At 35.6% G+C, this 14834-nt stretch overlaps 1 protein-coding gene across 4 annotated transcripts in view; it reads left to right on the plus strand.

Moving 5' to 3' along the window:
* Positions 1-11445, plus strand: part of Cnot6l (CCR4-NOT transcription complex subunit 6 like) — a 75913-nt gene extending 64468 nt beyond the window's left edge. For 3 of the 4 annotated variants that reach the window (XM_041671191.1, XM_041671190.1, XM_041671194.1), the window contains exons 11-12: positions 1641-1843; positions 4381-11445. In XM_041671191.1, coding sequence (XP_041527125.1) covers positions 1641-1843; positions 4381-4593 — 416 coding nt within the window. In that variant the 3' untranslated portion in view covers positions 4594-11445. The remainder of the gene's footprint in view (positions 1-1640; positions 1844-4380) is intronic. The other variant, XM_041671193.1, reaches the window with a different exon arrangement.
* Positions 11446-14834: the final 3389 nt, after the last annotated feature.

A 14834-nucleotide genomic window follows, 5' to 3' on the forward strand; every position in this document is an offset into this window, starting at 1 on the left:
TCTTATTCTATACAACTCTTAAAAACTGCAAGTGTTTCTTGTATTATTTCATATTTTCTTGAAATCATTTATAATAACTACTAGCATCATTGTTACCATTGCATAGTTCACTGCTCAAAGCATGGTTGGATCCTGGTTCTGTTTTTTAGGTGCTATACATGTTATTCAATCTGGGAGTAATTTTATTGACCTCATTAAATTGTTTGCCTAGCATAATCGTAACTGCTAGATAAGTTGCATTTCCTTTTGAGTTATTTACAACACTGATAATCATTTTACTTCATGTTTTGCTATCATTCTTAATTACTAATAAATGAATTTAATATTATTGCTAACTAATAAAAGAGTAAGACTTTTTTCATGTTTGTTAATTCGGTAGAAACTTTGAAGCTGCTACTCTTTTCAACTCTTTAGACACATTAATACTTTTGGTCTCTGGCATATAATATTATTTAAATTCAAAATGTTCATCATAGTTGTCAGACAGATAATGGGGGGGTTGAACTGGAGAGAGAGCTTAGTGGTTAAGAGCACTGACTGTTCTCCCAGAGGGCCATGGTTTGATTCCTAGAGCCCACACAGTGACTTAAAACAGTCAGTAATCTTAATTCCAGGAAACCTGATAGAACTTCTTTTAGCCTGAGGGGGCACTAGGCATGCATGTGGTACAGACTTGCAAGCAGAACACTCATACACAGAAAATAATAATTAAAAATAAATAAATGATACTTCCAAGTTAACTCTTGAGTATTGAATTATTGAGAATAAAAAGTCTAACATTCTTTTTTATATATCTTTAATGTTGTTGATTATTATAACTACTGCTAAAGAGATGTCTTAGGGCTTTTATTGCTCTGAAGAGATACCATGACCATGGCAACTGTTACAAAGTAAAATATTTAGTTGGGATGACTTGCTTACAGTTTCAGAGGTTTAGTCCATTATCATCATGGTGGGAAGCATGAATGTAGGCAGATAGGATGCTGACTACAACTTGATATGTAGGCTAAAGGAAGTTGACTGAGACACTGGACAGTACCCTGAGCATAGGAAACCTCAAAGCTCACCTTCGCTTCCTCCAACAAGGACATACCCACTCCAACAAAGCCACACCTCCTAATTGTGCCACTCTTTATTGTATGTGGACCATTTACATTCAAACTACCATGAGATGGTGGTTTTGAGTAATATTACAAAAACACGGTCAAGACTTCTGCTAAATGCTGTCTAGGTTCTAAAAATCATCTAAACCCAAAGAACCACTAAGATTGACAATATACCTGGATGGTCCTGGTACTTTGTTCTTAAATTGACAAATACCTTTCAGTGTGGTTGTTACATGAAATTACTAGAAACCAGCAACAGGAACACTTTTGTTTGTTTCCGATACAGGATCTCATTATACAGGCCTGGCTTGCCTGGAGCTTTCTATGTAGACCAAGCTGTCCTGGAACTCAGAGAAATCAGCCTGCCTTTCTTTCTTTTGGGTACTAGGATTAAAGATATGTACCACCAAGCCCTGCTAAGAGTGTCATAGGACTTAACCAAGCCTCTCTAAATTTGGTGTGTCTGTAAAGTATGGCTTAATACAACTTTGCACTAAATATTAAAATACAGTGTTCCTTTCTTTATTCTGCTAGGTGTTGTGGAATATTTAAGCAACGGAGGAGTAGCTGACAACCATAAAGACTTCAAGGAACTAAGGTACAATGAGTGTCTTATGAACTTCAGCTGTAGTGGAAAGAATGGAAGCTCAGAAGGGAGAATCACACATGGCTTCCAACTTAAGAGCGCCTATGAAAATAACTTGATGCCTTATACCAATTACACCTTTGATTTCAAAGTAAGTAGCAGTCTCTGGGTGGCATATGAACTATTTCAAATAAAAGCATGTAAAAAAGAATATAAACCCATATGATTAAGAGTTTGCAGACCTAGAGAGATTGCACTAGCTGTTCTTTCAGAGGACCTTAGTTTGATTTCCAGCACTTCTCTGGCAGCTTATAGGGCATTTGATGCCATCTTCTGACCTCTGTCAGCGCCAGGCACCCAAATGTTCCACAGACATGCATGCAGGCAAAATATATGTACACATGAAAAAATAAATTATTGATTCAAAAACAAACACACAAAATCCAGTCACAAAAAATGTCTGGTTTGCATATACAACTAAAAAGGAAATTTTGTTGGGTTTTGTGTTTATTATTGATATAATTCGAATTCTTTTTTAGCTTTCATTTGTTTACATTTTAGATATTAGTGATAATAGGTGATATTTCTAAAATTTTTACTTGTCAGTCACTGTTGGCAGAACTTGGGTATATATTAATACAGTTAATTCTCACCTGTTTACCACCAACAGTGCTTAGCAAGAACTTAAGCCCTTAATATAACTATGGCTAAACTCACCTGGAATGAATTTATATAGTATTCAGTCAATTTTTTTTTAATATCTTATAATTTCCCAGGTTTCTTGTAGGGGTGGAGTTACAGGTTGTGCTTAATGTCAGTCTTATCCATGTAGTACTACTAGTATATTCTCAAGTCACCCATGGAACTAGTTTTTAAAAGGAAAAGGAAGTCTTAAAAATAAGGGAGCCTGTTGTTCATGTACAGGACAAGATACTCATTGAAAGACTGGTGGCAGTCTCTCTGATTACTCACTTCCCTTTGCCTGTTTTCTGATCGTTTCCTATACTTGTAGCTCTTCTTTTTAGCTCTGTCTTGCTTTCTGCTATTTCCAGAATGAATTGCATGTCTTCTATCCGAAATATACATATGTAGATGTAGAAAGATGTTTAGTATATAAAGCCTAGAGAAGTTATAGTACAATACAAAAGGAAAATTATTAAATAGGTTCATTCACATCTTCAATAACCTGTTCCTATTTTGTTCACTTTTCTGTTTGTTTGTTTAGTTTTTTGAGACAAGTTTCTCTGTAATGCCCTGACTGCTCACTATATAGATCAGGCTGGCTTTTAACTCAAGAGATCCACTTGCCTTGCCTCCTGGGATGAAAGATTAAAGGTGGGCACCACTATGCCTAGCTTCCCTTTTTAATTTTTGAGGTTTGTTTACTCCTTTCTAAGCAAAAGTAGGAAGGAGAAAAATCTCTATGTTGATATTAGTCTGCTTTCATAGTTACGAAATGAGAACTAAAACTGCTTAGAAGTTAATGTAGTTTTACTGTTAGATAACTATTCATTGGTAGATTGTATTGTTTTGATAACTCATACATGATGATGTGCAGTAAAATACTGAACTAACTTTCTAGGGGACATAAGCCTTGATTTGTAGTGTTTTCCATGAGTTAAGTACTTTTTCTAATCTAACTTTTGTTCACATTGTTAAGAATGGTACCATTAAATTTGGCAATTGCCAGCTCTAACGTATTACTGGTTTTTGCAGTTGAAAGATACACTTCTATACTTTGTGATACATAGTTTATTGTAGTTTAAATCTTGTCTTTAAATTATAATAATATATAAAACATTTGCCAGCATATCTCAGAAAATCTGTAAATAAAGTTCCTCAAAATAAGTGTGCAGTAATTGGGTAACTATTATTGTTGTCTTGGTCTATGAGTAGGTTAAGAGAAAATTTTATTTCTTCCTTACTTTTTGAAAGCTTACTTTTTACTTGTCCGTGAACTATAAATTTAAAAAAAATGGCATATAAGTTACCATATTCTTCTTGCATTAGGCATTATGGCACATACTGTAATCCCAGCACTTGATAGGGTAAGGAAGAAAGATCTTAAATTCAAGCCTAGCTGGGTTTTATATATATAGCAAGTCCTTGCTACATTAAATGAATGGATGAGTGGATTTCACATGTAGAAATACTTTTTTCTGTTTGGTTGTGGACTCTCCTGATATATGTAAACATTAGATTAGGTGAAATCTATGCACGGCCTGGGACAGTGGAGACACATTAGTTTTGTTATCTGTTAATCAAATAAATCAAATCATCTAGCTTTGGAAATAGAACAGATGTTATATATACAGGATTTTGTCTTCATGTGTGTGTGTGTATCTGTTTCTACTAACTGATACTTTTCTTTAGTGCCAGGATTTGTAGAAATGAGTATTTTAAACTAAGCAAATTAGGACAGTTAGCAGTATAGTAGCTTGCATATATGTCAGATTTTACTAAACCATGTTGTTTCTTTATTCAGCCACCTTTATTCATGTAATAACCCATTAAAAATTAGAGCCTTGCTTAATATATAGTCAGGATAACAGGCACCAGGAATACAGGTTACTTAGCTATTTAGCTTTTCCAAATTAAGGATTGTTCTTGTTTTTTTTATGGCATTTTTCTCATTTTCTAAACATATTTTTTTCTTTCTCCTTCCTGTTACCCCTATTCTCTTCCCAGGGTGTGATTGACTACATTTTCTATTCCAAGACTCATATGAACGTGCTTGGTGTCCTGGGGCCTTTAGATCCTCAATGGCTGGTTGAGAACAACATCACTGGGTGTCCACACCCTCACATCCCTTCAGACCACTTCTCACTGTTAACACAACTTGAACTTCACCCTCCACTCCTGCCTCTTGTCAATGGTGTTCACTTGCCTAATCGGAGGTAGTGGAGTATAGCCCCGCCAAGACGGGGATCTGTTGCTATGGACCTGTACAGTTGTAAATCAAAGTATGTAGGAGTGAAGTATGGCCATCCTTAAGCTGCTGCTTCAGGTTCCTTTCATTATGTGTTTGCTATAAGACTTTGTATGTTTTGTGCATATTGATATCATTTGGCACTAGGGCTGGAACCAAAGTATTACCGTCTGTCTATCCAAACGTTTAATATACTTTTTTAAAATTGGATTTTTTTTCCTATTATATTAGAAAACAGCATTCACAAATGATAAATCACTAATCTGAGGCCCAACACCAGTTTTCTTCTCTAAAAACAAATACATTCTATGGAATGATTTCAAATAAGCCAATCATTTTTATAAGAAGTGATTTTTAAAAACTCCAAATACAAGATTTTCAATTGAATTATGGCATGCCTTATAGGAAAAACTTCTTTGAGTTTCTGGTTTCCTTTATAACAAGTTGATTTTTGGCTCCCAAGTCATTTGCACAGTAACAAAGCACTTAAATTTGCTTGATTTGTACATTAAATGTGATATAGTCACTAGCCATAACAAGATAATTTGAGAAATGAAAATAATTGTACAACATGCTTTCAAAGTCAAGCATTAGTTTGTGATAGTTTGTTGGCCAAATGCTGGTTGTTTTGTTTGAGGAATCTTCTCTCCCCCCTCCCCCTTTTCCTTTTTGGTCTGCCTGTTAGTTATAATTTTTTTAGAAGTATTAACTTTAAGCTCATCTCTCCAGTCCATTTATAAGGAAATAGCAGATATATACTGCCATACATATTGAAAGTAGAATTTTGTATTTTTAGGATGCCCACAAAATTAGTATCTAATATTTGTCATTTTTCATGTCCATTCTTCTTTGCTGTCTGGTTGTACTGGAAAAAGATATGATCCATATCGTCTTTACCACTACAGTTTTAATGTTTAAGGAAGAAGATTACTGAATGAAAAGCCCCTGGTAAAAGGGAAAGCCATATAATGTTACACATGTTTTCCAAAGTAAGTTAAATGGCTGGTTTATTTGTTTGTTTGTTTTTGATTTTTTTTGAGGTAACAAATGGAGAGGACAGATTTGGGGAAGTAGTTGAAAACTTTGGATCATTTTTTTTCTGACTCTAGCTGCCAAATGGCCATCATATGCTTTTAATCTTTGTTGTCATATCTGTCTAGATTTGAATTGAGCTACTGGTTTATTCCCAAAGTTTGATGCCTCTAGATGTATTGGAAACCAACCCCCCTTTTGTTGTTGTTGGCCAGGAGGGGCCACTTAAAATCTGACTGGAGAGGCAGAAAGTATAAATAACCATTTTGTGGGGAGAAAATTAGTTGGCTGCTTGATGTTAATTATGGCACAGTAACATTGAAAAAGGTTGTGTCTGTGTTTTTAAGTTTTTCTTTATTCTGCTTTTTTGCTGCTATAAGAGTTTTCTGAAATTTATATTTTAAACTTTTCATGCACTTTACTGTTTCTAGTATCAAAATGTGATATTTTTAATAAACAAGAAATTTTCCATTATGTGAATGAAATTTTAAAAGAAAATAGCCTATATTTGTGTCTCACTAATATATAAAGTAAAAGTCAAATTTAAATTATTTAATTAGTTTTAATTATATACAAATTGTCTCCTCTTTCAAACCTGACATCTTAGGCTGTTTTATTAGTCTTAAATAATACATTTCCTGTGGTTATTTTATACTAATTTCTTCCATAGTTTACTGATCAGGCTATATAAAATAATATTTCCCCAAAGGGTAATTTTAGTGGGATGAGGGTGGTGGGATGATGTAATATCACACAGGATTGCATCCAGAAGAGCTCTGTAAAGCCTAAATTCCCTTTTAAAAGTGCCTAGTGACAGAGGCGTTGTCATCGATTGTAATTGGGTGTCAATGTAGTTCAAAAAAGTTTGATGTAAATAAAATATTCTTTTAAAAAATGTTAAAGTACCTGAATAAAAAAAAAAAAAGAAGAAACCCTTGATGACAGATTTTCCTCAGTGTTCAGGTATCCCTTCTTATATACCTCAAGCATCCAACGTCTAGCCATGCAAATTGATTATCTGAAGCATAGTACTGGAAAGTAGAATAGCATGAAAAACTTAATTTTGTGGACATTACCTTTTTTTGTAATCAGCTACTGTATGTTTAGTTGTAGATCTTTTGTTTCGGGTGGGTTTTCTGCTCTGGAGGTATATGCACTAACAGAACATTCTTCTTTCATAGACGCATGTTAATTAGCAATGTGAGCAATATTTCCTACCATACTTCACTCCCGATATTTTTTGAGATGTTTGTATAAAATGAAATTTAAAGTTCACTTATGATTGTATATGAACCACAGAGGAGCCCATTTATTAATAAAAAAATCTTTTTTAATAGTTAAATGTGGAGGGGAAAATAAAAAAATTGGGAAACATTGTAAACAGCTTAAGTTTATTTTGTGTATGATTGAGGCACTCTGTTGCAAGAAGGTGTGTAATTGGGTCTCTCTGCTTCCAAATGCACTCTTTCAAACCATTCATTATCCTGTGTATTTTAATGTGGTTTTCTTAAATGTTGGTAGTAGCTCTGTTGAGGTAGGTGATTGTGTTTTGTTTTGGGTGGCACACACCTAGGGCATGGTAACCCAAATTCCATGTGCACGGTTTCCCTTTAGCCTCTTGCCTAAATTTCACACACTGTTTCCCCTTTGTTCCCTTTGTAAAAGGAGTGGTATCTAGTTTTGAGCTGCCAGTTCAGATGATCAGAAATGCTGCTGTCCTCAGCATTGTCTTGCTAAATGCATGCCATTTGGAACTTTGGCAGTGAGAAGCCCAAAGGACAAGGTGAATGACATGGTATATATTCGTGAAAATGAATCATATATGCTCATATACTTTCTAGTTCTCAGAATAAGTTAATAAGCTTTATGCCGTTGGGCTGCTGCATATTTTATCTGATGATAAAAGAAAATTTGGGCATTTTTAGATTGTGCTATGTATTTTTTTAACTGTTAAATATGATTTCTGGTAATTTTCTTAAGAACTGGAGTGTTAAGTTTATTAAAACGGTGTTGTTTGAGGAAGGGGAAACTGCACTGTTTGCCATTATAACAGTCATACAAGTGCATGTCAAGTCACCCACTGTCAAGCATCAGTACCCTCCTCATAGCTTTACACACTTTGATGGGGAATATTGCAGCATCCTCAGGACTAACATCTGGAAAAAGGCTCAAATCCACTTACTGCTCCTTGCTTGTTGACTTTGTTTTACAATATTGTGCCTGGTGTCAACTTTTAAGCAACAGCACTGCCTAAAAGCAAGCAGAGAACAGAATCCCAGCACCATTCTGTAGGCAACTTTTTAGAATTCAGATACAGTAGATCTGTTCAAGATTTATGGTGTTTTATGTAAAAAAAAAATTTTGTACAACATAGCTAAATATTTTTGTTTGATTTATTTGATGTAAGGCGTGTGAACATTCATTTGAATATCACATGTTAAAGTCAGGTATGGCACAATGGGTTCTGAGACCAGCTTCCCCTACCCTCCCATTTGCCTTCTTCTAATCTCTTTATTTTCAAATTACGTTTCTGATATCCATAAGCAGATATTCAATTTTACTAATAAGCATCCTTTGTGAATGTATTTCAAAAGCCACTATGTTTTAGTGCTACAATTGTAGAAATATGAAGCTTTTTTTTTTTTTGGTCTTAAAGTCATATATCACTGAGAAGGGAGAAAGCTGAAAACTAAGACTCATATCACTTGAATCTGTGGCAGATTATGTTAAAATTGAGGGTGTGGCACATTAAACCCAGAACATGGACAAAATTGTGCTCCATTTAAAAATTCTGTCTCCTGTGTATGTCTTGCCAATAGGTGAAATTTTAAGTCTGCATTCTATTTCCAAGAATTCATAAAAATTACACAAACCACCTGTACACTCAATAGCAGATAGCAAAGGGAAGGGAAAGCACAAGGAGAAATAGGTTGAGTACATGTATTGAAGGAGCCAGGAGCATAGAGCTTCATTTCTAACACAAAATTAGATTTCCTAGTGTTAAAAGTTGACTGTGTTCCAATACTGATTTAAATTTTAATATTTTATATTCTCAGTTTCTGAAATGTTTTTAATAGCTTTGCAAAGTATACTAACTGGTTGGTAGCTTCAGTCACACAAAAAAAAATCCCATAAATTGTATTACAATAGTGGTCCTGTAGCAAGCAAAATCTCTGTCACATATTCAAAGTAACACGTTTTGACTGAAATGTGAGCTGTCATGTTTGTAAGGTTTTTTCTTCTCTATTCCCATAAAATCCAAAGTAACACCTTTCTAATGTGTTAAAATATTTGTTTACCAACTTTCCGTTTGGTTTGTATCATATTTGTATGACTTTTGTCTATTAGAAATAGATAAATTAAGTAGAGAAGTTAGACTTATTTTTCTAAATCAGGAACTTCAACTGAAGTTTTGAGTTTATAGACAGAACATTTATGTCTGTGATTGCTCTGGATAATTTTAATTCTGTAATTGCACTGCAATTCCCAAATTTAATTTCAAACACAAGTAAATGCTACTACATCTTTAACCTCATTTACCAAAGTTATAGCCTGTTTAAGAACAGGATGCCAAAAGCATCTTTCATAATTGTCAACTAAATGCATAAAAGATAAAAGAAAACCCTTGGGTGTTCTGAGCAAGAGCTGCAGAAAGAGGAGGATGGGAAGAGAAACAGAAAAAAGTCAGGAACCTGTTCAGGACACTGATAAGGAAGAACATGTGTACTCTTACTTTAACTAAATGCATTCCTGTAAATGTCTCAGTTAAAGGCCTGTAGGAAAAAATGGCTTCCCAAAATGTTTTAGTAATATAATTAAGTAATATAATTATTTCTTTTGGCATAAGTTTGGTTTAACTTGGTTTACACTAGACTTGGTTTATTCTTGGATCCAAAGGAAAAACTGAAGTAAGATAACTTTCAAAGGATATGAATTAAGGGCATGCCTATTAAATGTTGATTTTTTTTTTTATGGCACAGCCTACAAAATGAATAGCACTGAACTGGAATTAGAAGTTTGTCATCAGAAATCATATGCCTCTTGGCATGGTAGCATGGTATATTCAACTTTTCAGAATATTTGAAAAGATATCAATTGGCACCTATTACTGGTTATTTTCATCAGCAAGAGCCCTGAATTTAATTTCCTTGTTTATATTATTTGTCACTTCTAAAAGTATAGGACTCCTGGTAGCCCTCCAAAAAATGATTCTTTCTTGCTCGCTATATTAGAGCACTGACATATTTTCTTAGCTATCAATTGTTCAGTGTACCACATTTGTTTAATTTATGTGTAGTTACTTGAGCTCAGAATATTGGCTCAGCATTGGTGTGCCAAACAATGACTTTGCTTCTTACCAGACAGACTTAGTGTCCTGCTACTGTTTCAACTTTAATGCGGTAAGTGATGCAGTGTGTGGATTGCTCCTTATCCAGAAACTACTGTCCTTTCTCTGTGCTTAATTTGCTAAAAGTGTATTCCTGAGCGGTGCTCTGCCATCTTCTGAGAGGGGTTTGGATGGCTGTTCCTGCACACTGGTCTGGAATTGTTCAGTGTTGAGTGGCAGATTTCTTAAACACCAGCAGCACTGAGAAGTGCACTATGGGCATTCGTACAGTTGCCCAAATGCAAACAGTTCTATCATCCAGGAGAAGCTGAGGTGTTGGGTTCAGTAGGAATACTTGGAGTATTTCAAGGAGGGCAAATGCTTTATTAGCTCTGCTGTCTCTGACGTGGGGTAGCATGTTTTGCTTTTTTTTTGTTTGTTTGCTTGTTTTTCCTTTTTTTTTTTAAAGAAAGAATATGTACACTTTTTTTTTTCTCTTTGGAAAGGCCAGGCTATTTGCTTACATTCACTAGAGGTCAAGTTGTATCTTATTTTCAACTGGGTAAGTGCCAAGTAGTTGTCCATGGACCTTTCCACTCAGTTTACCATTTGACTAGGGAAGGAATTATTTATTTTTATTTCCTGGCATTAAGTTGACTAATTTATTATTTTGCATACACTTGAGTTATTCTGTGTCCTATATAGTGGTTTTTGTAACTCATACAATGGTATAAAAGCAAAGCACATGATCCTGAAACTACACAAAATGTTTTAGTAATTTCCCCATGAATAGTTGGTTGTTTCTACTAATATCATTCTAAGTAAATTCTACTGTTTCAAGTTGTGTATTTATTTTTAAGAAAAAGCCAAGCACTAAATGGACATATTCTGATAATCATTTACAAGCCAATCTTTTTTTCTTTTTTCTTTACTAGAGAATTCAATGAAGTGCCATGTAATTGTAGCTTACTAATAATTAATGTTTGATAGACTGGTTCTGTGATACTCTTGACATTTAACTCTTGTCATCACTGGAGAAGATGGTTCTACTCTCATTCTCTGATAAAATCACCAGCTGCTTTATTTTTCTATTTATTAAACAGTTGATAAGGTCTGGATCTTGACCGAAATGCTTAGCTGAGATGTTTTTCATAGTAGACACTATAGAAGATGTGTGTGAAAAAGGACACAGTTGGGTGGTGGTATTCTTTTTCATTAATGTGAACATTGACTAAACAAAGCAGTCCTGCCTTTTAAATCTTGTGGCAGCTCAGAAGGGAGGTGCTTAAGAACCTTAACTATTATGTCAGATGACAAAATATTTTTTTTTCCATTTTGGAGATTGGGTACTGCTCACACATGATGTATAGGGCTAAATATATGCTTGTTTCCTTGCACCTGTGTACTTCCCCTTCTCCCACTTTTCCTTTCCCTGTAGGCAATAAATGGCCATTTTGCAACTGCATACTTTTGTCTTGGTTTTTGATTATTTGTGCAATGCTAAGTTCCTGCTTTGGGGTGGGTACTTTTCTTGTAGGGCAAACTAGGAAATCAAGGTGATTTAGCTAGAACAATTTCAAATTCATACTTGAGTATTTTTTTGTTTTACTTTTTTGTTATTTGGTGAGAATTAAATTAAGGATTTCAGATAGGATAGATTTTGAAGTTATGTGACATACTTTACCAGAAGAAATCAAGCAAAGGGACTTACTTGTAATACCCTGAGTTTGTAGTAAATGGATGTGTTATGCCATGTTGTAGTTTCTTACCTTGGTGCCTTGGTGCCCATGGAAGTTTATGCTGAGATGAAGCTTCTCATCCTATGTCCTTGAGTTCCTGGTGAACAGAAGTCTCCTGATAAGCTTTAGGAATGTACTATGAATATGAAGCAACTGCTAGATCTTAGTGCCATTAGTCTGACCAGTGTGACAACCGTCAGACAAATAAGCAGAGTTAAATAGACCTGAACAAGCTTGATAGGTTAGAGCTGCCAAGACCCAAAGCAAATTCATTCAGCATTGATAACACATCTATAAAGATGATAGACTCCTCTCCTCCCAGAAATAATTTCCCATATATTTTGTTTATGATACAAGAAGATACCCAAATGTTTGAGTAAGTATAAAAATAGTTCTAAATCTTTGCATCTGGGAAAGAAAGTAAGAAGAGGTCATGCAGTATAATTAGAAATTCAAAGAACTGGATATATTCAACTGAAAACTGATTTTCAGGTATGAGTCAGATTCAGAGAGGAAATTGAAGTAACCAGCTTAGTACTTGAAAGGACACTTTTAGATTATTTTGGAACAGATTGCTGGCATCCAAAGAAATCCCTAGGCTATGGAGCCCAGTGCCTACTTCCTTGGCACTTAAAGATTTGCTACAAGCCTGTAGTTGACCCTGGGGCTCTTCTCAGAAGCCATTATGTTGGACTGCCTCTAAGAAGCCATTTATGAAGTGGATCTTGATGTTCAGGTTTCAAATTGACTGCCTCAAGAAGCTCTTAAGAGAGGACATTGGAATCATTCACTGCGTGTTTGTGCACTTTATGGCCTTGGGCAAAACAGGCTTGTTGGTAAAGTTGAAGCAATAATCTTAAATCTTCAGGGATTAGTTTAGTGTGCTGGGGATCCAAACTGAGGTCCTTGTTCATGTATTGAAAGCACTCTTACATCATTCCAGCACCTGGCCCATTTTTAAAAATTGGACCAGGACAAAGTAGCTAATGGTGTTTTAAGTGATCTAAGCCTAGAGACCTGGAAAGAATGAATTTAGGGAAAACGAAGCAAATCGGGGGAGATGTTTTTTAATTCATTATCTCTGTGGGCAACAGTACCTTCTTAGAACTCGGGAACTGGGTAAAATGCTTCTTAACAGTTTTTGTTTTGTTTTAGAGGAATGGGAAAGAGAATTTACTTGTGGATGGAGCCTGTCTGCATGACACACGAGTACTTTGGGTGTTGATTGCTCTGTCCTTGTTTGTGCATGCATCACATCCAGTTGTCTCAGTGACAACAGAAATGGAGTAAGGGTGCTGAAAATGAACGTGTAGCCGAGGCAACAGAAAGAATAAAGTTATGGTGTGAGGCTGAGCACAAGGGGAATCTACCCCTGAGAAGTTTGGACCCATTGTCTACTCCTAGTCCATCTCAGATGTGTTAGTACTACTTCTAGTACTCTGCTGAAACATTGCTTTGCTTCACCAGAGAGGACCACCCCATCAGTTAAGGTACAGTTACGATACATAGAGTCCACTTTTATGTGCTGCTTTAGTTCCTAAAATGTTAGCCTGGGTCTTAAAATCGGTTGGTTTTGTCAACTGTTTTCTTTGGAGGTAGATACTGTTAATACATTCTTTTGTTCAGGTGATGTTAAGATTGTGGGTCTTCAGTGAGAAGAGATGAAGGAGACAAGCACAACTCTGAGCAGCTGCTACCAATGAGAACTTTGTGGGTTATAGTTTCTCTTCCTCTAGAAGAGATAGTGCTTTGAGGGTTAGGGATAGTTAGGAAATTCAAGTTCTCTGCTGTCACAACCAAATGTTCCCATCCTAGATTGTAGGGTTTCATGCAGTACCTTGAAATTGAAGGCAATATTTGTTGTATGTGTTCCTAATAAGGAATTTCTGAGTCTAATCTTTAATGTTGTTTGTCCTGAAATAATTACTAGTACAGTGGTCTTTTACACTGTCTTTTTATGCATTCTGACTTTTACAATATGCCTTGACTTATAGCTGGCTGCTCTGAGCCTTTTGAGGTCCCCCCCCCAAGTTTTCTAAAGTTAACTTTGAAAACTGCACAGGCAGCCCCAGAATTTTTTCCTGTCCTGTTTAAGTTCTACTGCTTCCCCAATAACCCAGTGCTTCTTTTTCATTCATTTCAAACCCGCCATCAGTGAGAGCATCTGTAGTTTTCAACCGTATAAGCTGGTGAGATATATCTTGAGTCTTTGGTTTGTTGTTGGTTTTGGTTTTGGTTTGTTTGTTGTTGTTTTAACTATTTCTGGTATATTAGCTTCCTTTTCATTTACAAATAACAGAACCCGAAGGATCATCTTTTCAATAGTTTATTTTGCCTTGTGATCATAAGAAACGAGGATGGGTCCTGGGAAGTGTCACATAGCACAGAAAGGGGAAAAAGTCACAGATGAATTGCTGAACTAATCACCTATATGCCACTGAAGTTTGAACCTATGTGGAACCTTATGAGGAGCCATCTGGACGGTAGCCAATAGCTCCTGCACTCTTTTGGCCAAAGGTTGCCTTTTTTTTTCTTTCTATTTTTTTTAGAGGTTAACTTCACAGATAAAAGTTTAACTTTTATAATTTTGATTGAATAGAGATTTAAATTTTCTGTTGAAGAAAATAAAGGACATACACTCAATTACAACAGCAAATGATGAGGTTCTTACTGAAACCAAACAGAATCCCATGTATTTTAGAGCATTATCTTTTATGCTGCTGTCTCCTATTTGTAGATCATGGTAAAAATACAGTTTATTGTTAAAGAGCTCACAGTGTGTCATACACTATAATATATATTAGCTCATTCGATTCTCACAGTAAGCCAGCTGGCCTTTCAGATGAGACTGTTTTTCGTTCTTAGGCATGGGTGACTGAAGGAAAGGGCTGTGAAGCACATGACCGGTCAAGAGGCCTTCTTACTGGACCATGGGTTCTGTAGAATGCTTGGATTAGTGGTGCAGCTGCAGTGGTCCAATTCTTTAATATTGTAATGTGTTTGCCACCCACCATATCAAGTGACTCAGGCAATGCTTGTAGTCTCTTCAAGACTCAAATACTAATTCTCTCCTCTGGGAGTGTAGGAAGCTGTTGGCTGGCAGCTCCTCCCCTGA

This window comes from Microtus oregoni, unplaced genomic scaffold (assembly GCF_018167655.1).
Source record: "Microtus oregoni isolate MIOR12 unplaced genomic scaffold, Mior012 000021F_ref0000039, whole genome shotgun sequence".
NCBI lineage: Eukaryota > Metazoa > Chordata > Mammalia > Rodentia > Cricetidae > Microtus > Microtus oregoni.